Raw genomic sequence first — 27,701 nt, forward strand, 5'->3', positions numbered from 1 at the left:
CAACTGATAAATGTGTAAAATCTATAAGCAATTGATAATGCTAACAAACTACAAAATACCGCAGATAGTACAAAGAAAACATAAATTCATAAATTTTAGTTGTGCTATTTATTTCAAGTAAGGAAAGGATTTATACAAAATATAATTCTAAATTGATTGAAAGTCAAAATTCTAGGATTTGTTCAAATAAGGAAAAACTTTAATAACTAAAATTTGTTAGGACTATAATTTATATTACAATTTTGTAAAATATAGTAAATGACAATTTTGTAGAAGTGGTCATCTCTTCCGAAATTGTTTTGGTTTAAAAATTCTACATAAGTAACGTTAATTGGCAAACCTAACAAAGAAAAGACATTCAATCACAAAGATTACCATCCTAATTTTCGTTAGCTTCATGGTGGTTTCTAGAAAACAATTGATGAATTATTGTTTGTTGAAATAAGGAAAGATATAATAAGTGAAATTTTAGTTGATTAATAAAAGTGTTATACGTTAATTATGACATATCAAAATTTGGTCAAAAGACATAAAATCCTAATTGATTTTGGAGTCCTAAATAGTAGGACTTCCTAAATAATAGATCAAATGAAAAATACTTAATACATAATATTTAATTGATAGGAAAATAATAAATGACAATTTTGTCTATTGCGGAGTCTTTTAATAAAGGGCAAAAAGAGCAATCAACATTTCTAAGGCCCTTTGTGCTTTTAATATAGTATATTAGTTTCTGAACACGTGCTTGCTCGTGTATACCAAGTTATTAGTACGAAATTCAGTATAATTACATAAGATTGTTAAAAATGTATTCAAGTAACAAAATACAGATTAATAAAGTAAAGTTTCATGAATGTGAGTTATGGATGATAATCAAGCCATATTTTGTGGTAAGGCATAACCATACAAGTAACGAAAAATAAAAGAAGATAAGTTGCGGGCTCTTATACTAATTAATTAATGCATGACAGCAAACTTAGTAAACAGAAAATTTTGGTTGTTTAAATAAGATAACGAAGTAATTCAACAGTCCAAACTCCAGATGATGATACATAATACATAGTAGTGATTTTAGGTTATTTCCCAACAATAATAAAACGATAAAAGATAGACTTACATGTTTGTTGTGTTGTAATGTGTACCTGAGCAAAACACACAAAATGAAAGAGCAGTAAGTCTTCAAAGGGAAAATAAAATTAACGACAGAGAAGATAAAATGTTCATATCTTGTTGTCTGCTTTTATGAAGTGCAGGAAGAATGTCAAAAGGTTGTGTAAATATATTATTAATGTAAAAGCTGAAAGGATCAATAATAAAGGCTGAAATGTGATAAGGTCATACAGAAGTTAAACAGAAAATTTATACACCTTTATATACTGTAAATATTGTTATTTAATTAGGTATTTACTTAAGATCTCATTCAATGCACAAAATCCATTAATGCACCTGAACGTGTGGTTGAACAATCATGTAATATTACTATTTAATATTTTACATTTTAAATTTAAAGCAGGGACAAAATTGCAGTCTAACTTTGAAGATAGGAGCTTCCCATGTGCAATGCATGTATATGCCGAGTCAAATAGTACACATTTGTATAAAACAATGTCAATATTATTGAAGCAAAATTTTGAATAAATAATTATACATGAAATAAAATGTAGAAGTTTCTGTGAATGATAATGGATCATCATATGAACCTACGAAGATAAACAATTAAAGTTTAATTAGGTATATGTAATTTTTTTTTACTTTATGAGATACAAACATGTAATTGAGCATATATTCTCACCTAGTACTTCCTTATAGACGATGTTCTTGATGTATGTTTCTTTCTAACTTTTCCCGATGTATGTTTCTTTCTAACCTTTCAATTGTCTTATTTTAAAAAAAGTGTTTGGCATTTTGGAAGAAAATAAGTGCAGGACTCTTAGTGTCAACATAGATATCCCTCTTAAAAGTGCAAATTAATTGGAGAAAAATAAAAAGAAAAAAAATGTTAAAATAATTTGCTTTTTAGGAAAAAAAGAAATAGATGGAAATGTTAGGCTTTTTAAAATGCAATTAAATGATGAAAAATATAAAAGCCAAAACTCCTTTCCATAAGGCGGGTGACTCTCACAGGTTCCGCTACACTCCCAAACACTTGCACTATTGGGTTTAGGGGTGTACATGGACCGGATTGATTCGGATTTTTCAAATACCAAACTAAACTATTTGTGTTGGGTTTTTAAATCTATAAACCAAACCAATAAAAGTCAGGTTTTTCAATATCGGTTTTTCTCGGGTTTTTCGGATTTCTCGAGTTTTTCATTGTATTTAATGAAAAGCACCATACAACAACATCTGCTTGATAATTTGCAAACTTCCCCCTCAAAACTACTTTCTTTAGATACGGAATATTCATATCAAAACATTTTTTAAATCATTCAGGTCATTTAGATTAATATAATATCATGCTATATAATAAACTTGAAGCAAAAAACTTGTCAGTGGCCTTGTGAAGATTCAAAAAGTAACTAATTTCATATGAGCTCTGTGCAACTACCCCCAAGAACTCAACATTTGGCCAAAACACCTTCTCAAAGTGCAGAATAATCTTGTTCTCAATCTCTACACCTAGTTCATTGATGGGAGCCTCCTTCCATTTAGGTAATCTGGGTTCAAACTTGATCTGATTCGATTTTAAAACACCAAGAGGAACAACAATAACTACAAAGATCAGCTACAAAAGTTCTCCTCACCCCAATGGCACCAAATGTTCTATCCAACAAAAACTAATATAGTTTCTTCCATAAAATTAAAGCAACTACAGTTTTAGACATAATGGAATGTTGCAAAAACAAAAATCCACCTTAGAGTTTGAGTATACTCTAAATCATCTAAACTATTACAACTATTGTCTCAACTCTCAAGTTAACACAAGACAAATGTAACTACACACCCACCTTTTCATTTAGTTTCTTATTGGGCTTTATGTGTATTCTTTATATGGGCTTCAAATATGGACCATTTCACAAATTAAGTCCAAATCTGAATGTAAAAATACAGAAATTATGAAAAAATTTAAGATAATATTAGTAAATTATATTCTATTCAATATTTTTATGTATAAAATAATTTAGAAGTAGTATACATATAATCGGGTCGGTTTGACTTTTTTTAGTTAAAACCAAACCAATCCTATAATGGTCGATTTTTTTTTTCCAACACCAAATCAAATCAAACCAAACCATTAGTCCGGTTTTTTTTTCGGTTTGGTTCGGTTTGTCGGTTTGGTGTGGTTTATCGGTTTGGTTTGTACAGCCCTAACTAGGCTGATAGTTTAAAGTTTGCATAAAAACACAATTGCCCAAAAAGAGAAGGAGAAGAAGAAAGGATTTTAATTTTTCTTTTTTGCTATATTCAACTATGATCCCATAAGATCACACACACACACATATATATGCAGCAAAGTATTTAGCTTTTTTCTGATTTTTTTATTTTATGAAATTATAAGAATAATTAAGGTCTTAAAGACAATTGTAATGAAGGTCAATCAAAACATTTTTCTTCATTATGAGGGATACCATTAAGACTCATAAAACATATAATCAATTCTTCTTTTAACCGAAATTAGGAGCAATAGATATTAGTATATAAATTTCAAAGATGTTTCTTATTCTTTATTTGAGATATTAATAATATAAGTATATATATTTTACAATCCCCACATATCTAAAAAAAAAAAAAAAAAAAATTTCTGGGCAAAAGTAAGGAACATACGGGCCTATGTCCCATGCCATTCTTTGTATGTTAGCAATTCACGAGATTGGGGAAAAACAATTCAATATCGAACCACTAAAAAGGAAAGATTGTTGTCTACTTAATTCACTGTTTACAACATAGTAACCCTGCATAGTGTTTCTTCCATTAAGGATCAAAGTCCTACAAAGATATTCTAAATATTGTGAAATCCACCGAGTGATGAATTGTGTGCAACAATCCTAACTATGTAGGACCATTTCGAACCTCAGGAGAAGATTATTTTATTCCTCCAAGCTTTGAGAGAGATCGTCTTTCACCCTACATTGTGAAGCATTTTATTCTTCCAAGGAATCTCACTAAATGGACACATGCTTCATGATATACTTCAATGATTTTGAATGGGGCAAATCTGCAGAAAACCATTTACAAAGTCAAACATTGTAAAACCGGAGACATGAACAATCTAGATCTAAGCCATGCTAAACCGACTTTCAATGTCGTATGCTATTATTTCATTCGGCAGAAAATAGAATTTTCTTTGAGTGATGAAAAACTGAAATGATATCTTTATAATAAAATAAAAAGGAAAAAAAAAGAGTTGATTCACACTTCTCTGTTGCACTAGCAAGTATGAACACAAAATACATATTTTCACAAGAGGAAGAGTAATCATTAATGCTCTTTATTTTATTTAGAACATTTTAGTGATCAAGGTTACTTACTGGAATATCAGCACTGCTGTGCCAGCCACTATTGTTGTGAATCCTCATTTTCCAGATTTTCTAGATACTGACACTTGAGTTGCACCTTATTCTCAAGGATAATAGATCTAAAATTACTAATCTAATGTGGATATTGCATAATCCACCTTTCACTAAGATGATTTTTAGTGGTAATCAAGTAATCTGCGGATGGAAAAAGAAACAAAAATGTAACAACTCCAAATAACAACAATATCCAATCTTCAAGATTTTTTCACCAGAGGAATCAACTTTTACTAAAGAGTATATGTAGTGCTGGCGAACCATAGGTAAAAACCTAACAAGGCTTATCAAAAAAATAATTGAGATCCAAGCTAATTAGAGGCAATTAAGTCCTACCACACCAAGATTGAATATATATATATAGATAAATAAGTTTGAACTAATTAAAGTTGGGTAGAGAGGTTGCATCCGTGGATTAATTCATTTCTAATGTTGAGTATACAATAAAAACTAACTGCCCGACAAGTATTTTTTTATATAAATATTATTACATAATTATGATTAGAGTTAATAATACCCTTGGGCCTTCAATTATTAATAAATTTTAAATTTGATCCCGGTAAATTCAAACTAAAGCGTATTCATTCAATTAGTCGAACTGTGCACTTTTATTCTCTTTTCTTTGAGTTGGGAATATAGAGAAATTTATCGTAATTATTAATGGTTCTATTTAAGTTTATATGTTTTGCTAAGTGTTGTCTCTTCTGCTTCGATTTTCCTTCTATCTTCTGTTGTTACTGTTTATATTTTCATAGTTCTACTCTCTAATCATTCATAGTAGTGAATTGATGAGTTCTTGGGAGAATAGGAAATGAGTTTAGTAAAGAGAATTACACGAACTATAGTAGGGTTTTGGATTGTTGACTTGAGATTGTTGTAATCATATGGGCGATGGAGAATGATGTTAATTACACCCAACTGAGATTGTAGAATCACCTAGAAGTGATAGAATGGGAATTGGGTGAAGGAAACACCATTAATGAAGGTTGTGAAGCTTTATGTCCACCAACTATATGATAAAATGCTTAAATGACCAAAGCATGAATATTAGTGCTAATATAGAATCCCTTTGACTTGTATTGCTATAGATTAAAGTTAAAAGGGTTGATGAACGTCGTATTACGCTCAGAAAGCAGGAAGTTAAGGTATGTGAGGCTAACTCTCTACGTTTGGGAATGTTAATGATTCTCCCTACTCCACGTTCTTTTACAACGTTACTAATTGCCTCAGAAATATAGTTAAGCTTAGTTCCTTGAATAGTTGCAGAACTTCTATTCTCTAGTTTCGTAATTCGTTCATGACTTTCATTCCGAACGTTGTGAGCTCAGTACGTAATCGATATAGACTCGTATTTGACACCTATGAGTCTTAGTCTAGAATACTCAGCATGTTTATAAATAGTTAAAGCTTCAGTGTTCATAATCAGTTCATGAATACATGTCTGAGAGAATCATTGCCCAATATGTCAGTGTTGTATCTTTCAAAGATGATTCTCAATTCTTTTATGTAAATTGTTTAATGATGAACACCTGTATTATTGGGCCTAAGGCCGCAGTTATGTATACGTATACTTAGGCCCGAGGTCGCAGCTTGTGCATATATATATTGGGCCTGAGGCCGCAGATTATTTACTCAGATAAACAGGTGGTTCCTCATTCAGAACAAGGAGTATTCATATCTTTACTTCCTTATTTCGGTTCGCTTATCGATTCGATTTTCGGTTTCGGTATTTCTTGTTCTTTCTTTCAGTTGTTTTACATACCAGTGCAATTCAAATGTACTGACGTCTCTTTTTATTGCCCGGGGGCTGCGATGCAGGTAACGATTTACAGGTTGACGATTCAGAGCGCTAGGATTATCGTATCAGCTACTAGGTGAGCCCCAGTTCCCTCGGGGCATTATCACACTTTACGGTCTTTTCATTATTTCTAGTCAGTCAGGTATGCCAGGGGCCTTGTCCCGGTAAACAGTCAAACTCTATTATTCTTAGAGGCTTCATAAATTATAGTTGCAGTCAGTCACATGTTTAGCAGGCTTTTGTGTTGGCCTTGTCGGCTACTTGTTCAGACTTTCGAGCTTATTCAGTATTTTCGCATTTATGATCTTTCAGACAAACTCTTAGTAGATCTGCATGTGTTAGTATTATTTCCACATTTAGTATGTTTTGATGTCACATGTTGATTCAGCCAGCCAGTTGGTTCGCTCGGTCACATGTAGTCAGGCACCGAGTGTCGTGTTATGCCCAGGCAATGGTTCGTGGCGTGACAGCTATAAGCATGTATTATCTGTTTTTTTTTCTTTTCTAGATGATCAAACATATAACACTATGATGACACCACCTAAATCACTTTGGAGTATTTATGGGGTTCTTATTTTTAGTTGAACCAACATATTTGTTTGCTAATTTTAGTGTTTTTTTTTTTTAATATATTGCTATAAGCATGTATTATCAGTTTGTTTTTACTAGAGGATCAAATATATAACACCGTGATGACTTTGCTAAAATCACTTGGAGTATTTGTATGGGGTTCTTATTTTTGGTTGAACCAATGCGCTCTTTTGCTAATTTTAGTGCTTTTTATATTGCTATAAGCATGTATTATCTGTAGTGGCTATCTTTTCATATTCTTGGCATGATCCCACCTCCAGTATAACATTACGTATCACATATCGAAAGATTTAACGAATCATGGCTTAGCGATCTTATAGATTATTAGTTTATAATCTATAGAACAAATACTCCTTCGGTCCCAAAAAAAATTGTCTTACTTTCCTTATTAGTTTGTCTCAAAAAGATTGATACATTTCTATATTTAGAAACAATTTAACTTTATGAGATGATTTACAGCCACACAAATATCTAAGGTTTGTTTTGGATCACACATTTCAAAAATCTTCTTTTATTTCTTAAATTTTGTGTCAAATCAAACTAAGACAATCTTTTTGGAATGGACGGAGTATCTATCATGGGGACCAAAATTTAAAAACCAACACAAAATAGGGTCAAAAGTGCAAATGACCCATTTGATAATAGGCTGAAAGGGAAAATTGAAATACTGGGCCTGACCCGAACCCGACCCATCTAAACCAACCCCCTTCCTTCCCCTTCAATACAACAACAACATCAAACAAACTCCTCTTTCAAACCCTAGCTCATTCGGGTCGGGTCGGGTCAAAAAAATGGACAGAGAATGGGGATCGAAGCCGGGAAGCGGCGGCGCAGCCACAGCGCAAAACGAAGCGATAGACCGCCGTGAGAGGTTGCGGAGATTAGCATTAGAAACAATAGATTTAGCAAAAGATCCATATTTTATGCGGAATCATTTAGGTAGTTATGAATGTAAGCTATGTTTAACGTTACATAATAACGAAGGGAATTACTTGGCGCACACGCAAGGGAAAAGGCATCAAACTAATTTAGCGAAAAGAGCTGCACGTGAAGCTAAGGATGCACCAGCTCAACCTCAGCCACATAAGCGTAAAGTTACTCTCAAAAGAAACGGTAATTATTCGATTAAAATTCGGCTTCGTTTCGTGTTTTTTTATGATTTTTATGAGTAGATGAGTTGTGTTTACTTTTCTGTTATTGTTACTTTGTTGAATTAGGAGAAACGGTATGATTCGATTAAAATTCGGCTTCGTTTCGTTTTTTTACGATTTTTATGAGTAGATGAGTTGTGTTTATTTTACTGTTATTGTTACTTTGTTGAATTTGGAGAAGCGGTATGATTTGATTAAAATTCGGCTTCGTTTCATGTTTTTTTTTTTTATGATTTTTATGAGTAGATGAGTTGTGTTTAGTTGAATTTGTGACTTAAGTTTAATGTTATTGCTACTTTGTTGAATTAGGGATAAGATTTAGGGTTTAACAGTATAATTCCTTTCTCTCACAGAAGAAACGGTATGATTCGATTAAAATTCGGCTTTGGTTCGTGTTTTTTTAATGATTTTTAAGAGTAGGTGAGTTGTGTTTAGTTGAATTTGTGACTTAATTTTAGTGTTATTGCTACTTTGTTGAATTAGGGATAGGATTTAGGGTTTAACCAATTAAACCGTTTGTTCTATTTCAGTCTCATAAGCTTGAAGTCACTCGAAAGTTTAAAATTAAGCGTAAAGTTACTCGCAAAAGAAACAGTAATCATTCGGATTAAAATTTGGCTTCATTTCGTCTTTTTATGATTTTTATGGATAGATGAGTTGCGTTTATTTGAATTTGTGTCTTAATTTTGGTGATATGTAAGAGATGTTAGTGTTAAACGCTATGATTCGATTGAAAATCGGCTTTGTTTCGTATTTTATGATTTTTATTGAGTAGATGAGTTGTGTTTATTTGAATTGGGACATAATTTTGGTGATATGTAAGAGATTTTAGTGTTACTGTTACTTTTGTTGAATTATGGATAGGATTTAGGGTTTAACAGTAAAAATCAGCTTCATTTTGTGTTTTATGATTTTTATGGTTAGATGAGTTGTGTTTAGTTGAATTTGGGACTTAATTCTGGTGATACGCGAGGTATTTGAGTTTTATTGTTATTTTGTTGAATTAGGAAGAGGATTTAGGGTTTAACAAAGATAATTCATAACCCTCGTTATTTTGTTGAGCCTGAATTTCGAGGGCCATCGGACCGGGGAAACCCCGAATTACCCGTGGTGCACTTGCGGGAAACTCCTTGGAGGGCCTGTGCACCCCGGGATTAGTCGGGGCTCAAAGAGACTCGGACACCCGGTGCTTAATCAAAAAAAAAAAACAGTATAATTCATTTCTTTACCTTAAGGAAAGTCACTCTCAAAAGAAACGGTATGATTCGATTATAAAATCGGCTTCGTTTCGTGTTTTTATGATTTTTATTGAGTATATGAGTTGTGTTTATTTGAATTTTGGACTTGAATACGGAAGAGATTTTACTGTTATTGTTATTTTGCTGATTTATGGATAGGATTTAGGATTTTAACAGTATAAATCGTTTATTTAACCTTAGCTGCGATTCAGCACAGCACCTGTGAGGCCTAGCAGTCAATGAAGTAAGAAGAAAATCAGTGTTATGATATCTATGAATAGATGAGTTGTGTTTATTTGAATTTGGGACTTAATCTTGGTGATATGTAACAGATTTTAGTGTTATTGTTACTTTGTTGAATTAGGGATAGCTGGATAGGATTTAGGGTATAACAGTATAAGTCTTTTATTTAGCATCATAAGCGTAAATTCACTCTCAAAATAAACGGTATGATTGGATTAAAAATCGGTTTCGTTTCGTTGTTTTATGACTTTTATTGAGTAGATGGGTTGTGTTTATTTGAATTTAGGACTTAATTTTGGTGATATTTAAGAGATTTTAGTGTTATTGTTACTTTGTTGAATTAGGGACAGGATTTAGGGTTTAACAGTATCAACCGTCTATTTAACCTTAGCCATGATTTTGCTCTGCGCGTGTGTGGCCTAGCTGTCAATGAAGTAAGAAAACTAGAGACATTCAGTAGAGGCAAAGTTTCTTCCCATAGCCTAAGCCTTGAGCTTTAATGGACAAAACTACCCGATACGTGCTTGTGGAGGGTAGCATGATGACATTTGACTTGTAACCGCCAACCACCTCGTGTGCCAGGCATGCCTATGCCGCCTGCCAGTGTTGGCGCCCAATTGCTTGTTTTTGGCTCCAAGTGATAAGGCCTCGGAATACGTGGCGCACACACAACTTGCTGCTCATGCCTCGTGACTTGGCCGGACATTACATTTATTAAGCAAAAAAAATTATGTATCATAAGATTTGATTGCGTTGAAAGAACATTTAGAAATTTTACTTACTAGAAGTTAATTCGCCTTCTAGCACCCAAGAGTCGAAGAAGTTCAAATAAAAAACATAGGAGACTGTGGTTCATATCCCTCCAAAGCCAAATAAGTTAGGTCATTAGGTGATTTGTTTTTATCTGCTAAGCTTTGGTGAACAGAGTTAGCACAGTAGAATAGTCAAGGTGGAGGCAAGTTGACTCGGTTATTCCAAAAAGTAAAAACAAAAACTATTTCACCTTCTATGAAATGATACCTGACCAAAGTTCCTTAAATATTGGACCTTGTAACAAGTCAATCAATCAATTATGCTTTAATCCTTAAATAGTTGGCTGGTTTTATGAATCCTTTATAACCATTGCCCTCGGTTCTGGCTATTTGTGTGATTGGGAATAAATCAATGTCAATGAGATCCATCATATTTTGGCTATCTTTCCGGTTGAGAAGCTTTTAGATTTTGAAGTTTTTATTTTTTGTTAGTTGAGTGAAGATTTTGAAGTTTTTGTTGATGGCTGATTATCCATATTTCTTAATTATCGAGTGTCATGTGCTAATTTTTGTTGGGCTGGATCTGCAGTTAAAATTGGTAGGCCTGGCTACCGAGTGACCAAGCAATTTGATCCTGAGACAAAACAAAGATCTCTTCTATTCCAGGTCAGGCTTACCGTTTTGTCTCTTTTACTTTCAATTTGATGACGTATCTGCTGCCAATTTAAGTCAAGCGGTCATCATTGTTTTCTGTCAATGGTTCATACTTAATGGTTCGTCTAATTCCAGAACATCCCTACCTTTTTGGGATAGTGTAACATTATTTTTCACTTGTGCTGGAAAGTGAACTTTTTCACTGCTGAAGAACTATTTTTTGAAATTTCTAAATGAGACAAGGATAGGCTAGTGGAAATAGCTAGCCACCACCAACCATGAGCTTGGGGGTTTTAAGTTTCTGAGGGGGCAAAGTGGGAAGACCCACTATTTGGCTCATGGGAAGGTGGGTTTTAGTATATCCAAATAAAAGTTAACAGTGAAGTTAGTTTTGCAGCAGTGTTTACTGTATATTAAAGAATACTATTTCAGTGCTTTGGATTTTGTATGATACGTTTAAAAAGGTGCGAGTCAGAAATCCTACATTGATTTGTTCAGCCAGTTTAAGAGGTTTTAATAGATTATCTATTTGAAAAAAAATTTGGGCTTCACAAACTGTACTTCACTTTAACCAGATGGTTGTTTGACTAAAGTAATTTAGGCTTTCTTTCACCTAGCCTTCCCATTGAGAGTTTATGAATGGATGTCCCAGGTATCAACAAGTCCTTTCCTATTTTGGTTTCCTCGATACAATATATTTTTTGCTTATCATTCTCGTATTTTAATGTGGTTGGATGGATAACTGGTGGTTCCTACAGTTGTGTGTATGTTGTCATTGGAATTTGACCTAATCAGTATTAAGGGTTGGCTTTACATTTTTATCTGATTGACAATTACAAGATTACGGATTTGACTATTTGAATACTAGTTTCATTCAAAGCAAACTTGAGTTTAATCGATTCCCACTTGTAAACCACCATATTTATTTAGGCTAAGAATATGAGAAACGATAGATCAGACTGTGTTAAAGACCAATAGTCAGGCTGCAGTTATGGTCGGGATATTCGAGAAAGGGGGTGTGTCTAATGTGTTCCAAAATTTTGGAGGCTAGTGTAACAACAAAGAGACTAAGTCCAATGCTCTGGATGCAGTGCATGGATTCTCGATTATTGTATGAAGGTGAAACAGTAAATAAGGCAGCACAAGGACTTGATCCGGATTATGAGTAATTTTAAAATGATTAAATAGTTGGACTAACTATAGGTTCCTTAATAGTAATTGGCCTAACTGTACGTTGCTTCCATTATTTCTTTTAGCTGCTATAATACTCCAACCTCTGCTCACGTACTCAAAAGTATGTGTCATGATAGAAGGAAAAAGTTCAGAGTGCAAGAAATGCATATGCTAGCCACAAGTACCAGAGGAGTCTTTTCTGGCCAAATTTACCCTTCATTTTCCTTTGGTTTCTCGTCTTTCTTACTTTATGAAGTGTCGCACTTGTTAATAGTTTCATGACGTTGGTAACTGGTGCAGATTGAATATCCTGAGATTGAAGACAACACAAAGCCAAGGCATCGATTCATGTCCTCCTTCGAGCAGGTTTGCATGTCAAAATATTATTTTCTTAAGTGGTTCTGCTTTATTTAACAGAGTGCTATTCAATTGCCCTTTTTCTGGATTTTGCATATGGAAGAACAAATAGTCTTCTATCTTTCAAAGATTAACTAGATACTAATCTCATGTTTCTCTTTCCTTTTGGACAGAAAATCCAACCATTTGACAAAAGGTATCAGTTTCTGCTGTTCGCTGCTGAACCATATGAGATCATTTCATTTAAGGTGACTTTTTTCCCATGGTCGAAACATTATTTTGCCCACTTTCATTATGTGTTTCCACTTTTGGTTGTTGGATCATGGAATTGATTCCGTTACATTATTCAGGTTCCAAGCACTGAGATTGACAAATCAACTCCCAAGTTTTTCTCGCATTGGGATCCAGACTCGAAAATGTTCACAGTAAGTCTTCTTAAATTACAAACGTCTAATGCAGCTACTCATAGCCTGTTTGGCCAAAGCTTCTGGGAAGCCGAACGTGCCTTTTTTAAAAACAAAAAGTGCTTATGTTAGAAATTTGAGGTCCTTAGGACCCGTTTGGCCATGAGAATTTTTCACTTTTTTTTTTCCGGATTTTTTTTTTTCACTTTATTTGAAAATCAGCGTTTGGCCATGAAAGTTCCAAATACAACTTGAAGTAGTATTTGGAATTTGGAAAACCGCTAAAACCTTGTTTTCACTTTTTTCACTTTCATTACATTCAAACAACCAAATCTTTTTTGCAAAAACTATAACCAAACACAACTCCATCTTCAACTCCAACTTCAACTCAACTTCAAAATTCGAAAAAAAAAAAAAAGTGAAAAATATTTGGTTTTGATGGCCAAACGCCTACCAAGTGTTTTTGAGCAGTAGCATAGTTTTTCTCCAAAGGCACTTTTGGGACATTTGGCCAAGCCAAAGTACTGCTCTAATAGTGGCAGTTTTTAAATTAATTAGCCAAACACGAATTGCTACTCTCTAAAAGTACCTTTTCGAAAAGCACTTCTCAAAATAAGCTTATTTTGGAAGCTTGGCCAAACAGGCTAACAGAATTTCCGAAATCCACTTATTTCTTCATGATTAGCCTCTTAACTTCTCTTCTGGATGAATCAATTTCAGTTGCAGTTATACTTCAAGACTAAGCCACCAGAGACCAACAAACCACCACCCGCTCCTACAGATAATGGGTTGTCAGCACCTGGTGCCTCATCCAGGCCTCTACCTCCACCACCCCAAGCTCCACCACCACCACCGCCACAAGGTCTTGCCCCTGGAGCTCCAAATCCACCCAGAGGCCCACCATCTGCCCCTGGGTCTATGCCGCCGCCTCCTCCCCCTATGGGTAACGGACCCAGACCTATGCCACCAGGAGGTAACTTACCTGCCCCACCACCTCCTCCTGTTGGTAGTGGAGCGATGGCTAATTTCACTCCAGGTGGACACATGGGGAGACCTCCAATGATGCCTTCACAAGGTTTTCCAGGCCAAGGAATGCGCCCACCACCTCCGCCACCCAACATGGGTTGATGAACTGAAGCCATATTACGTAGTTCTTTTGTGGTGATTTTTGAATTTGTGACTATTCTATTAAGGGTCAGATGCTTGTTAAACCTTACAAAATCATGTTGTGTTGCCCGAAACTGTTGTATCTATAAGGCTGGTTTGTTTATCTGGGAAGTCTTTGGAGGCAAATGTAATAGATCATTTAATGCTTTTTAGATGCTGCATCAAATGAGCCAATTTGTTGCCAACTTAAATCTCAGCATCAGGTAACCAATACCTGAAGGGGAAATTGGGTGAATTTAGCAAACTCCACAGGCAAATAATAGAATAGCACATTGAGTATAACAATATAAAAGTTGATTCTCACCCCTTTGGAACTAGATTTTAGATCATGCTTGAATGCCAGCAACAAGCTTATTAAAACAATAAAATCTAAGCGATGGAATTGTCCCACTATCTTTTTATGCTTTTACCACCCGTTGTCATTAAAATTGTGTAGGATTTCCAAGTATGATCTCAGTGAGTTTTTACACTCCCACGTTGACGACTCAATTTATTTGATTACTAAAACCATGAACTCAATCCACGAGTAGACCGGTAAAACACAAACTTAACATAAGGTGTTGATGCTAGAAACGAGGGTGGATCTAGAGTGACGTTTATAAGTTCACAAGGACTCGATACCTTTTGTCCCGACCCTGCATATGTATTAAGAAATCTACTGATATTTGACTGTAAACTTAGTTATTATTGCATATTAACTTGTTGAAAGAACGTATATACTTCAAATAGTGTATGTTCTGTCACTAGCCTTTTTGTGGCAGCTGCTCCTTAACATTGTGGGTCTCAAATGGTGTATGCCCTCTTAACACTCGTGACTTATTAAGGAGCTGGAATTATACTGGGGGCATAGTCAGACAGAAGAAATGGAGGAAATTGGTGACCTGTAAAGAAAAACTGATAAACATTGCTATCAACTACAAGTCTGTAATCCGCATTGTATGTACTCAATAAATACAAACAGCTGTATCCCCTGCCACCCCTTGGAAGGGCTACAAACAAATCTTATTTTCGGACGAAGATATTGTTCAAACTCTTCTAAGTTGCCAATGCGTGTGTAGGAAAGACTTTCCGAATGAACTCTAAGAACCGTTCCGAGTAAAATGTCGGGTCCACAGCAGAAATGGACACAGAATCAAACTGAATCGCTTTGTATGCGTGTTCTAACTTCTTACTCATGTTGTATTCTTGCAATATGTCAATTATCCCGAGGTATAACACCACATCATATACTTCGTGGAAAACCTGCGTTTGACCTTCCTTTGGTATATGCTCCGCCCTTGCTGGCATATTCACGCCTAGCTGAATCTGGAGTCTGCTTGAGAGTCGAAGAGATGAATTTAGGAATATACAATCGTCAAAACCAAAATCATAACATAAAAAAGCCAACTCAATTTGTAGATGATTCAAGGTTGATAGCTAAAGTCTGCATTCCTTCTGAAGAATTTATCATTTCATTATTATATGGTTAACATTCCGCAAAGGAAAGGGTAAATGCACAGTACCCGCGGTTGTCGGTTGTAGTTTAGGAAGTGAATCACTCATGTATTAAAACCAGCATACCTAGTACCAAGTTTGGTAGCATTTTAGTTGCTATGTATAAAATTCAGCACATCAAGTACGGTGTTTTGTTATCAGTTTACAATCACGCACAACTAATACACATATAAGTTATATGCAGGGTAGAAGATGAAATAACTAATACATGAATAACTAAATCCGGCATAATTAATCCCTGCATAACCAATAACTGTATAAATCTAACCAGCAACCAAACGACATGCATTCACAAACTACAGATAAATGCTAATTATCCCACTGTAACTTCGACAGTGCTACAACTTTACTAGGGAAAATACTAAAGTCAAGTCTAGTGACAAATTACCTTGCTGTACCGGGGAGGAGGAGGTCCACTTCAGCATCACCAGTAGCTGATGACGCTCGTAATCGGCTGCCTCTGACATGAGGACCCACAACCACGCTATCATCACTGCCACGTGGGACCAAAACAAGGCCCTGTGGCGATATTTCATCTTCCAGAGACTCTGTGTAGTAGAACAAGAAAATAGTTTGTAAATTTCTTGGAGTTCTCCGGCACTCATGGTTGTGGGCAGCGGGGAGGAGTAAAAGAAAGGAAAAGAAAAAGTAAATAAAAGGAAAATAGAGTAAGAAAAAAATGAAAAGAATATGAAAAGATATTTTTAATAAAAAGTAAATAAAAGGAAAATAGAGTAAGAAAAAAATGAAAAGAATATGAAAAGATATTTTTAATAAACAGTTTTTGTATAACGTTGGAAGAAGCCTTGGAACAACGGTAAAGTTGTCTCGGTGTGACCTATAGGTCACGGGTTCGAGCCGTGGAAGCAGCCACCGATGCTTGCATTAGGATGGGTTGTCTACATCACACCCCTTCGGGTGCGGCCCTTCCCCGGACCCTGCTAATGCGGGATGCTTGTGCACCGGGCTACCCTTTTTAAATTTTATTATTATTTTTTATATAACGTTGACTCGTGGCAGAAATTTTAGATTTTTTTAATAGTTTCATTAGGTGAAATTGAAAATAAGGACAAAAATGAGACCTTTTGGTAACGATGGGGTCATAAAAAAGCCCAACTATTAACGGATGGCAAACATGCTCCTCGGTGAAAAGTATAGGGGCAATTTTGGCCCTTTCTGTTCTTTTTGCAAGGAGATTATTAAACTATACTCTCGTTTCAATTTAAGTATCTTACTTTAACTACCTACTGATATATGATGAAATGTGACTATATTATGAACCCCACAAAGGTAGGGTAAGGTCTGTATACACCTCACCCTCCCCGGTCCCTACTTGTGTGGGATAACATTGGGTATTTGTTGTTGATGTTGATGTTGTTGTTGTTTATGAACCAGTGATAAACTGAAAAGCCACCAGCTATCAGGTCATATTTTCTTTTGTGCCATTGGTAGGTCTTAAATAAGTAGTTCAGGCAAATTCAGGTGCATACTGTTATGTTTTTGTTCTAAGAGACGTTACCTTCTTCTGCAACAATTTCTAATCCATCTGTTGTGGTGCGTCCACTGCACGAGATGAGAGATTGCAGGTGTTGAGGTGCTCTATAATGAACACCTAACAAGAGGCTGTAATCCATAATGTTCTGTTCCTCCAAAAATTTACTGTCAATTTCTATCTGCCTGTTCAAACAAAATTGAAAAAGTAAACACAAAGATTTTAAGTAGGCGTTTGGACATAAAACATGTGATATTTGAAAAAAAAAAAAAAAGTTGAAAAAGGGTATTTAGAAGTTGAAGTTGTGTTTGGACATGCGTTTGACTTGAAAAAAAGGAGAACTTTTGTCAATGAAAAAAGAATTACTTGAAAAATTGATCAAAACCACTTATTCAAACTTGAAACTCATCTTCAAAAAGGAACTTCAAAAAATAAGTCCAATGTATAAACAAACACTGTTTTGAATATTTTCTTTTGAAAAAAAGAAAGAAAAAAAAAATTCATGTCCAAATGGGCCCTAAGATTTGCCAAAGTCCTACCATAAGAAAATACAATACTGTGAACAAGAAGTTTCATAGACTATCTGCGTTACATGGTGGCTGGTAAACCTTTGGATATTTACTCCACACTTTAAGTTAGAACAGCAACAGAAAAGTAAAAAATGTATGTACATTACATTAGAGAAAATGAGGAATATTTAATTAAAAGTCACTCACCTTAATAAAGCTTCGCGCCAAGAAGGCTCTAGATAAAAGCAGTAGTTCAAATCTAGATCCTTAAGTATTGTGTTCTCATCAATTTCAACCTTGTCTGCAGATCGTCCTAGTGAAGAACCTTTAAGATCAAATCTTCGGTGGATTCTCAACTCCGTACAAAACATATTTCCCATTACTACAAAGCGGAACTGCAAAAACGTCACAAAATTATTAGCCTTTTATACATAGAAGAGACTTTATCTTCTCCAAAAGTTTCTCCAAACAACATCATGAATGTAAATAGAAGTGTTTGATGTTGTTTGGATAATCGACCAACTAATGAAGAATGAAAGTGTATGTTAGACTTGTTTGCCTCCCTGGAGGAACACGCATTTGATACCTCTCCACACCCCTGTTTAAATTTCATCTTGAAATGCTTACCAGTAGAAGAACTGGATAACTTCGTTCACTATGGCTTAAGACAGATGGGAAGAAATTGCCTAGTTTTTTCGTCTCCGACGGGATATGAAGCCTAATCTTCCATGGTCCATTCCAACTTTACTGACCACTAGGTCAAACCCTTAGGTACAACTTCACCCCTTTCCTTGGATGAGAATTTCACCTTTCTATATGTAGAAACAACTTAACATTAAAATTCCACTTTACCCTTAATGAGCAGATTTATAGCTACACAAATGTCTTAAGGCTTGTTTTAGACCACAAGTTTCAAAGGTCTTCTTTTCTTTCTTAAACTTCGTGCCCCGTCAAACAGCGCCACATAAATTGGAACATAAGGAGTACTATTTTATGCTATTCCATACTTGATTTGACATCTTCAAACTATTTTACTTTTTCATATTTCAAACCATTACTTTAGACACTTCTAAATCAAACACTACAATAATCTATTAAAATATTTTCATCTTATAACCACGCAGGTCAAACTAGATCTATTTTATTGCGATGGAGGGAGCTACATTAACATTCAATATAACCTTTGGAACCACTTATCTCTAAACCTATATGAAATTGGCAAGCGGAATTAACTATAACAATTTATTTTTACAGATTGTAGAGCAATTAGAATCCGGACAGCTTTTGCACGACACAATAAAACAGAAGTTTTTTTTTTTATGTTATTTCATTTTTAACGCAATATTAACAAAAGCATATGGAATAATGGAAATAAAACAATTAACTTTTATTATATTTGAGATTAAAATCGAGATTAAAATCTACAAGAGTATTACCTTCTGTCCACTGGAAGGTTTTATCCTGTGAAGTCCAAAAAATTTAGTGATGAGAGTATTTTCATATGTCTTGACATGGCAATGATAATTCGGAAGCATCCGCAGCAAAACCTATATGTGAGATCAATGGTCATCATGCTCTCTTTTCATACCTAACTAAAACGTAAGAGAAACTCCAATAAAACAGTTAAAGGTAAAACTTTAAAAGAGACATCTGCACAGGATCTTCCAAAATCTAGCTGACTTAAAACAAGGAGTTGTTTCCATAAGTATGAAGCCTTACAACTATAAGGGGAGAACCCAACTGTAATGAATGCCAAGCATTCAACGGGTCAGAAATATTACAAGGGGTATGTGGAAGAACTTTAAGCAAAGTAATGAGACAGAGAAATGACAAAAAAGGTCCCTTCTGTTTGAGTATAGGTTCAAAATAGTCCCTTAAGTATGCACTGAACAGTTTTGGTCCTTTAAAGTTTGGCAAAAGTCAACACGTTTGACGGGAAGTATTAAAAAAAAAGGAAAATAGAGGAAACTCACATTTATAGGTTAAGTTTTTGTAGTTTCTGCTATTTTTTTATTTATTTCTCGAGTCTGGTGCAACTTTTTGAGGTGTAATTTATGCAACTTTTTATATCTTTTTGGTGTCTAGTGCAGTTTTTTTGTTGCATATTTTAGGATTTGATGGGACTTTCTTGGTGTTTATGGTTAAATATTTTTTTCACTGTTTCCGTCACATCTGATTTTCTCTTTTCATTCTCACCGCGACTTCCTAACATTTACTTGTTTTCCAACTTATTGTCTCACTGTCATTTTGTTTTTTTTATTTTCCCAGCTAGACAGATAAAAGAAATTCTGATGAAAGTGATAGGTTTAAGTAAGATAACACACCTTAACTTCAGATTTACGTAATGTCTTAATCATGAAACGGTCATCTTGAGACAGGAAAAATACACTGCCACTTTTTCCTGGAGAAGAAAGCTCTCTAAGTGCATCATTTCCACATATTGACATCATATAATCAGCAGCATCAATCTTAAACATCTCCCTCAAATTCCTACAAGAAAAAATAAGGGCCCATTTTAGTTCCTACAAATACGTATGTAGCAAATCAAAAAGCCTAACAAACTAGTTTGGACTTCACAAAATCTCAAATAAGATAAACGTAATAGAACCATATAGAGATCCTAATTTTACAGCTTCCGCAAGGAAGATAACATGCGAACCCATTTCACTTTCTATGTGTGTAGCCTATCCAGAATGTTGATAAGTTACTGTGGAGAAAATGGCAAAAATGGTCTCTTATGCACTTTTGGTCTCCGCCAAATACTTAACAGATTATGTCTGTTAGATTTGATGAGAACTGTGAAAAAAAGGGAAGATTAAACCATAAAAACCAGGAAAATCTCATCAAATCCTAGAAACTGTAATACTAAAAAATAGACGAAACATAGCAGTTATTGCACATAAAAATGTTGTACCAAACTCTAGAAGTAGAGAAAAAATAGAAGAAATTGAAAAAACTATATACCTCCAAATGTAACGGTGGTATATTTGACGGAGACCAAAAGTGTTCACTTTTGACAAACTTAAAGGACCAAAAATTGTTCAGAGCATACTTCAAGGACTATTTTAAACCTATCCCCAAACACCGAGAAATAGCATCTAGGAAAAGGAAACAAGAGATTAGCTCAGTTGGTGAAGGTGTTTCCCTTAATGGGAAAAGTCTAGATCCAAAGCCACTAACTCTTCCCTCTGCCACATCACATAATAATCAACATCAATAAAATAACCAATTGTCTTATAATGAGAGCATCCATTTTCCTTCAACCGGTCCGCCATGTGGAGGAGCAAGAGTTTTTTCCTCTTTTTATAAATAGAAATGGGGAGTTGAGGTTAAAGAAGATACAGCCACTATTTAAAGATGTACATCGTATGTACAAACTATAAAGTCAGTTGGGATATATAATATATTCATTTACCATAAGAGCGTCTATTACTACAAAATAAGTGACATTCACACATCTTACATGGAATAGAGATATCTAAGGAAAATAAATAAACAAATAGATAGATAAATAAAAGCACAAAAAGGACATGCATAATGAATCTCAATTGAAAACCACATCTAGCCCAAAAAAGAGCATGAGGTACACATTTGGCCGGTCGGCCAAAAATAATCACATTCGCTAGCCAATATACACTATTATGTATCAAAAATGTATATTGTATGTATATTATACATTAATATACAAAAAATATACATTTGCTAGTTATCATTTTGGTGGGTGGCTATTTATGTCAATTTTTCAATAAACCAAAAAAAAAAAAAAAAACCAATGGGCATGCAGCGTACACCCAATAAATTCTAGAGAGGCTTAGATTTTTTCAACCATTGTTGGATAAAAAAGATTGCAAACCACCAACCTGAAAACCATTGGGCAATAATCTTTCCACTTGAAATCTTCAGACTGATGTGTAGGTGTCAATTGTGAACCTCCTTTAGGAAAATACATCCAAAAGCTAGCACGCGGGCCAAAATCTGAAGTCCGTATTTCTCGTCTTTGTATAGGTGTAATTTTCCCCACAGTGTATCTGGTCACATTTCAACTGGTCACACGTTTGATATATTACGATAAAAAGAGCAAACAAAATCGTGCTGCAAAGGATTGCTTGGTTATTGTAACTTTTTCCGCCTTTGAAAGTCAAAGACTACTTAGTAAACTTCCATCTGAATTGGCAATCAAGAAGAAAAACTATTCAATTGATGTTTCATGTTTTCTTCCTTTGAACGCGTTTATATACACACAACTATTGGTGCCATAAAACTTTGAGCAAGTACATCCAAATCAAAGTTCTCAAATAGATGATGTCTTGAAGATGGTAAGTTCCTTTGACTTCCAATGATTTTCAGGGACATTCTAGTCCTCAATCTATGCATGGCGACACAAAAAAATACGACCTATAGGAAAAATTTCCACTATTCTTCTATATGCACGTAAAAACTCGACCAACACGTGATTATTTGAGAAAGTTGTAATGCCAATGTAATCCCTTCTCCAGCCTTCTTTCTTTTCATTTTATCTAGAGAAAATAACACATACCTAAAGCAGCTTGCTAAATGCATTAAGGGGTTGTTTATTGTTGGTTAAAGTTATGCAGGGATTAACTGTGCAAGTATTAGTTATGCAGGAGTCAGTTTTGTAGGGTTTATTATTCATGTATTAGCTATTCCATCTTCTACCCTGCATAAATTAATACATAGACTCCCTCATAACTTATACATGTACTAGCTATGTGGAAAAGAAAAACATGAACCAAACATTATATTAGCAATGTTATGTTCATGTGGAAAAGAGAAAAAACCAACCAAACATTGTATAACTTATGCTAGATTCTATATGGAAATTATTTCCCCCTATTTTTGTAACCAAATAACATATAAAGTTATGCTAATCATAATACATGGATAACTTATCTCTAACCAGCAACCAAACGACTCCTGAGTCTAGCAAAACAGTATGAAAGATCTATACAATAATAACAGAATATGTAGTTCAAGGAACCAAGTGAATCAATGGAAACATTTAGACATAAGTAGCGCACCTGATCCCCAGCTGCAAACTGAGCATTAAATCATAACTCCTGTGACCCTTTATGATTGCTTCACCTGGTCTCTTTAATTCCCTTACAAGTCTCTTTTGCCTCCTTCTAGCTCTTCCGGATGGTGGTGAAAAACGCTCATTTAAAACAACCTCAGTGATTAGGACACCTTGCATGTACTCTCTTTCCAAAATTGGAGCACTCATATCATCCTCCATATCTCCTCCATCGAAATCACGTCCAATAACTTTCTCAATCGCTACTTCAAGACTCCATCGTCTTTCGAGAGTAACATTTGTCGGCCGTGACTGCTCGAAATTTAACAAGTTTCTCTCCGGAAGCTTACCACTTACTTTGACATTTCCCATATCAACCGAAGCGGCATGATGGATATGGGAGACTTGATTTTGTTTTCTCATATCGGGAAGTAATCCTCGTTTTCTCAAAGCATTAAGGTACAATTCTTGACCAGATGTTAGCCTACTACCACTAGGATAAAATGTTCCTTTCCCATCCTTTAAACTATGTGTCCACGTACCGATATAACAGCTATCGTCGCTCCACGTATACATACCGACTCCATGCATCACTCCATTTAACCAACTCCCTTCATACGAATCTCCGTTAATCCAAGTGAGCGTTCCTTTCCCCGATATTTTCCCTCCTTTCATGTTCCCAAAGTAGACATTCCCATTAGCCCATGTATACTTACCTGCAGTGATGAAGCCAGAAATTTTGATAAGGTTGTTCAAGATTATATAATTGCAATCTTCTTTGGACTTATATATGCAATAATTACAGTCCAATGTGTTTTGGTGATCTAATTTACAAAATAGCCAGCAAATGTATAGGCTTTGTATATTAAGTACAAATATACATATAATGTACATAATCAGTATATAGGTTTTGTGTATCCGGCTAGAGCCCGTAATTAATGTTTGCCGACAGGCCAAAAAATGAAAAATTCCCTATTTTTTTCCCATACACTATAATTTTTTTTTCAAACGAAGGGTGTTCAACTGACCACCGTTCAGTCTATAGCTACGACGCTGCTTACCTGGTCCTTCAGGGGTTCCCTGAATCCACGACCCTTCGAAAATATCACCATTGGGATACATTTGATACCCTAAACCATGTTTAAGGTTCAACCGCCAGCGTCCCCTGTAGGTCACTTTATCGGGTCCAATATACGTCCCTTCACCATGCATATAACCACCTGAAAATTCACCATCATAAACAGCACCAGAAGGAAACTCTAGTTTCCCGTGCCCATGTGTTATCCCGTGCCTCCACTCGCCCTCGTATCGACAACCATCAGACCACCTATACTTTCCGAAACCTTCCGGTACGTTCCCCAGGAGGGACCCGGAATAGAATTCCCTATTGGGTAATAAGAGCTCGCTGAATCTAAAGTTAGTGGGTTCAGAAGCAAGACAAACTTCACCATTTGTCGATTTGGTAATGTCGTTATTTTCATGAATTAACGAAGAATCAAGTGACTTTGTTCTTTCAATATTATCGACAATGGCCCCAAGACCAGACATGCATAATTCCAGAAAGTTACAAGTTTACACTGGATAGGAAAGGGCCAAGATTTTCGGACAAGCTAAAGCACACATCCGGCTTTAAAAAATATTCCTCTGCTTTGACCTGAAAAATAGAAAAGCATAACAATTAACACCTACTCATAGCAAAATCCATCCACAAACATTAACTAACTACAACTTTCTGATATCATCTGTATTTGTAATAAAGACTCGTTTGTCACATGAGAATTATTCACTTTTTTCCAGAATAAATTTTCACTTTATTTCAAAATCAGTGTTTGGTCATAAAATTTCCAAATCTAACTTGGAGTTGGATTCCAAATTTGAGAAAGTGCTCCGAACCTGTTTTCCAACTCCAACTTCATAAATTCCAAAAGTGTTCGATGCTCTCCTTTGCAAAAAGTATAACCAAACACAACTCCTTATTAAACTCCAACTTCATAAATTCCAAATAAAGTGAAAAACATTTAGAATCTATGACCAAAAAGCAAGACTTGTAAAAGGAATATCTCACCAAGAAACGGGTAAGATTGAATCATAGTGACTTCAATCATAAAAGCAAGAAGAATAAGCATTTTCCAACACCATGACATTTCTTAAATTTGTGTTTCCATGATAACCTATTAACACTGTACTAGCTGAAAACATTCAGCTTCGATCAAAACCCTCTATTTGTCTTAAGAAATCTATTGAATATATACATATAAAAATTTAGAACTCAGTAACTTAAAAGACTAGAATCCCGAACCCATAAGCTTCAAATCCTTGCTCCGCCTCTACAAGTATCCTACAATTCAAGGTAAAGAACACTATGGAAAACTTATTTACAAATTTAGAACCCGGTAACTTAAAAGACTAGAATCCCGAACCCATAAGCTTCAAATCCTCGCTCCGTCTCTACACGTATCCTACCATTCAAGGTAAAGAACACTATGGAAAACTTATTTGCTTATATATATATATATATATATATATATATATATATATAAATTTTGAACCCGGTAACTTAAAAAGACTAGAGTCCCGAACCCATAAGCTTCAAAACCTCACTCCGTCTCTACAAGTATCCTACCATTCAAGGTAAAGAACACTATGGAAAACTTATTTGCTTATATATATATATACAAATTTAGAACCTGGTAACTTAAAAAGACTAGAATCCCAAACCCATAAGCTTCAAATCCTCACTCCGTCTCTACAAGTATCCTACCATTCAAGGTAAAGAACACTATGGAAAACTTATTTGCTTATATATATACAAATATTGAACCCGGTAACTTAAAAAGACTAGAACCCCAAACCCATAAGCTTCAAATCCTCGCTCCGTCTCTACAAGTATCCTACCATTCAAGGTAAAGAACACTATGGAAAACTTATTTGCTTCATAAATAATCATCTGAAATTAGAATCATAGGCTCAAAACCATTTCCTTTACATGCCCATTTTATCTTTTTAGCTTTAATTTACAAAAGAGATCAAATCTTTGACAAAAATGTAAAATCAAATTCAATCCCTTTTTCAATAAACACATTGACAAAACAAAATTGCAGATACTTCCTGCTAAGGTTTCTTGATTAAACCCCATCTTTCTTACTTTCTTCACTAGCTGTAAAAACATGTTGACTTCAAATTTTCACCACAAACAAAACATAAATAATTGAAATAAAAAGAACCCCATTTTCAAGAAGATAAAAAAGATGCAAACTTTAAACTTTATGAAACAATTAAACTTCAAAACAACAAAAAAAGGAATCTGCATTATATATCAAGAAAAAATAAACAATAACCATACAAGACATAGTCAGAAAAAGAGGAGAACAGAAATAGAAAGTACCTTGAATGAAATGAGAATTCAAAAAGGAAAGTTGGAAAAATGAACTAAAAAGAAACACCTTTTAGTTTCAACACTTGTTGAAATTTGCCTTTGTTTTTGATGAATTTTTGTTGTTGTTTTTTTTCTTGTAAAGAAGAGAAAAAGTCTAAGTAAGAATAGAAAGTATAGTGTAAGAATTCAATAAACTATACACAAGGCTATTTGAGTTTTTTACTTGTATAAAATTATGTTTAAAATAGTTTCAAGAAAATGATTAGATTACGATATGATTTTTAGAACTTATAAAATAGAGTTTTATGCTAGTACTTGGCACTTGCAATCTAAGATATAAATAGCGTGTCATTTTCAAACTTGATATATACGACACTTCTATCCTTGCAAAAGTCTTTTTGTTAACTTTCTTTTTTTTTTTCCTTTTTTTTTTTTTTAACAACCGTGGTGTATGGACTAACTTTCTCGCACCTCAACTAATCTTACGAGGCAACTACTACATTTCACCAATACATGTATCGAATAACTTTTTGTTTATTTACTCAAAGTAAATTAATCAGTGAGGATGATTTTAGACTAATTTATTTGATTCAGAATGAAATGACTTACCTATTTATTTTTATTTCTCACTTGTGTTCAATTTTCGCTTGGGGACTCGACTTATTCGAATTTGTGTTGTCTCACTTTGAGATAAGACGTTTCATTCTTAGAGCTCAAATACGAAATTTCTGATTAAGGAGGCAAGGAGCTGTCCCACCACTACAATCTTTATTGATAGTTTCTCATTTTTAATTTAAATGCGAGTGTGATTTACGTGGATTAAAAAAAAACGGAGTCTTCATGTAAATTAGTGTTTTTGGTATGTATGTTTTGAATTCTAAAATAATTTGAGCTTAGATAAACATGTTTGCATCGTGATTGATTCATTAAACAATTAATTGACAACTTTCTTCATCACTTAAAGATTTTTCTTTCTCCTATTTTATCTCAAAAGTTTATACCAAGAGTCAAAAAGGAAAGGTAAGGTTTGCATACTGCCTTTTCCAGATCCTATTTGTGAAATTATGTTGAGTATATTATTTGTAATAGTCAAAAACAAATTAAAAGGAAAGAATATATTTTAGTCGAAGGAAAAGAAAAAGAAAAGAACTTATGAATAGTACTCCCTTTTTCCAATTCTTGTTTCGTTTTGGTGATCCCTTATTTCTCCTTCTACGTCCCCATGGTTAATTAATAGTATATAGTCACACCTTATTAAATTATTTAATCGAGATAAGTTGATATAAATATCAGGCGCAAATAAGTTTTTTGTTAAAAATGCATGAGCTTGTTTTGTCAACTTTCTACATTGAGTCACTGTTATTGGTAAATGAGTTTAATCCTTTTTAGGAGTCTACTAATTACTTATTTAGGACTACACCAAAATGGAAACCCCTAATTAAGGACACTTAGGTTGCTGATTAGGTTTAGGTGTGCTGATAGATTTTTGTCACTTACCTATATGGAGTAGTACTTTTATAATAACTAGTTGGATTAATACATTTGTTTAAATTTAATTAATAATAAATAAATAAACATGTCAGGTCTAATGCACTGTTTCTCAGAGTCATATTTTTAGTTAAACCTGCCTCATAGATGTTGAAATGACATTAGACCCCACAATTGAAGAAAATTATACTAGTAGTTAAAATTAAGGTTTTTTAAAAAGGTTTATGTCTTTTGGATGAGCACCTGATTAAGATGTATTCAACATTATTTT

The 27,701-nt window shown here is 34.4% G+C and overlaps 2 protein-coding genes and 1 long non-coding RNA gene across 5 annotated transcripts; 2 read left to right on the forward strand and 1 right to left on the reverse strand.

Annotated features, from left to right (window-relative positions):
• The first annotated feature begins 7,616 nt into the window (after positions 1–7,616).
• Positions 7,617–14,224, forward strand: LOC132057363 (uncharacterized). Its single transcript, XM_059449938.1, has 6 exons — positions 7,617–8,013; positions 10,874–10,950; positions 12,412–12,477; positions 12,642–12,716; positions 12,819–12,893; positions 13,593–14,224. The coding sequence occupies exons 1-6, from the start codon at positions 7,692–7,694 to the stop codon at positions 13,998–14,000; spliced, it is 1,023 nt and encodes a 340-aa protein (XP_059305921.1). The 5' UTR covers positions 7,617–7,691; the 3' UTR covers positions 14,001–14,224.
• Positions 14,225–14,903: 679 nt separating this feature from the next.
• On the reverse strand, positions 14,904–26,238 carry LOC132057362 (phosphatidylinositol 4-phosphate 5-kinase 9). Of its 3 annotated transcripts, none has more exons than XM_059449936.1 (10): positions 26,010–26,238; positions 23,628–24,220; positions 22,574–23,282; positions 21,395–21,562; positions 19,859–20,024; positions 18,971–19,081; positions 17,742–17,929; positions 17,053–17,210; positions 15,922–16,081; positions 14,904–15,351 (listed from the first exon to the last, which is right to left on the reverse strand). In XM_059449936.1, the coding sequence occupies exons 2-10, from the start codon at positions 24,112–24,114 to the stop codon at positions 15,075–15,077; spliced, it is 2,424 nt and encodes an 807-aa protein (XP_059305919.1). In that variant the 5' UTR covers positions 24,115–24,220; positions 26,010–26,238; the 3' UTR covers positions 14,904–15,074. The 3 variants fall into 3 exon arrangements, with proteins under 3 accessions (XP_059305919.1, XP_059305918.1, XP_059305920.1); XM_059449935.1 differs by having other exon boundaries at positions 25,952–26,238; XM_059449937.1 differs by lacking the exon at positions 26,010–26,238 and adding an exon at positions 24,460–24,919.
• On the forward strand, positions 24,811–25,083 carry LOC132057365 (uncharacterized). The gene is made up of 2 exons (XR_009415136.1): positions 24,811–24,916; positions 25,038–25,083. It is a non-coding gene; the product is annotated as an uncharacterized LOC132057365 (long non-coding RNA).
• Positions 26,239–27,701: the final 1,463 nt, after the last annotated feature.

This window comes from Lycium ferocissimum, chromosome 5 (genome assembly GCF_029784015.1).
Source record: "Lycium ferocissimum isolate CSIRO_LF1 chromosome 5, AGI_CSIRO_Lferr_CH_V1, whole genome shotgun sequence".
NCBI lineage: Eukaryota > Viridiplantae > Streptophyta > Magnoliopsida > Solanales > Solanaceae > Lycium > Lycium ferocissimum.

Bases quoted from the DNA above. Each gene is read 5' to 3' on its own strand.
- LOC132057363 (XM_059449938.1), top strand. From the start codon at position 7,692: ATGGACAGAGAATGGGGATCGAAGCCGGGAAGCGGCGGCGCAGCCACA. The intron at 12,478-12,641 runs GTTTGCATGTCA...CCTTTTGGACAG, and splicing joins TCATGTCCTCCTTCGAGCAG to AAAATCCAACCATTTGACAA. The intron at 12,717-12,818 runs GTGACTTTTTTC...TACATTATTCAG, and splicing joins ATGAGATCATTTCATTTAAG to GTTCCAAGCACTGAGATTGA.
- LOC132057362 (XM_059449936.1), bottom strand. From the start codon at position 24,114: ATGTCTGGTCTTGGGGCCATTGTCGATAATATTGAAAGAACAAAGTCA. The intron at 16,082-17,052 runs GTAACGTCTCTT...TCTACTACACAG, and splicing joins AGAAATTGTTGCAGAAGAAG to AGTCTCTGGAAGATGAAATA. The intron at 15,352-15,921 runs GTAATTTGTCAC...ACTCTCAAGCAG, and splicing joins CTCCTCCCCGGTACAGCAAG to ACTCCAGATTCAGCTAGGCG.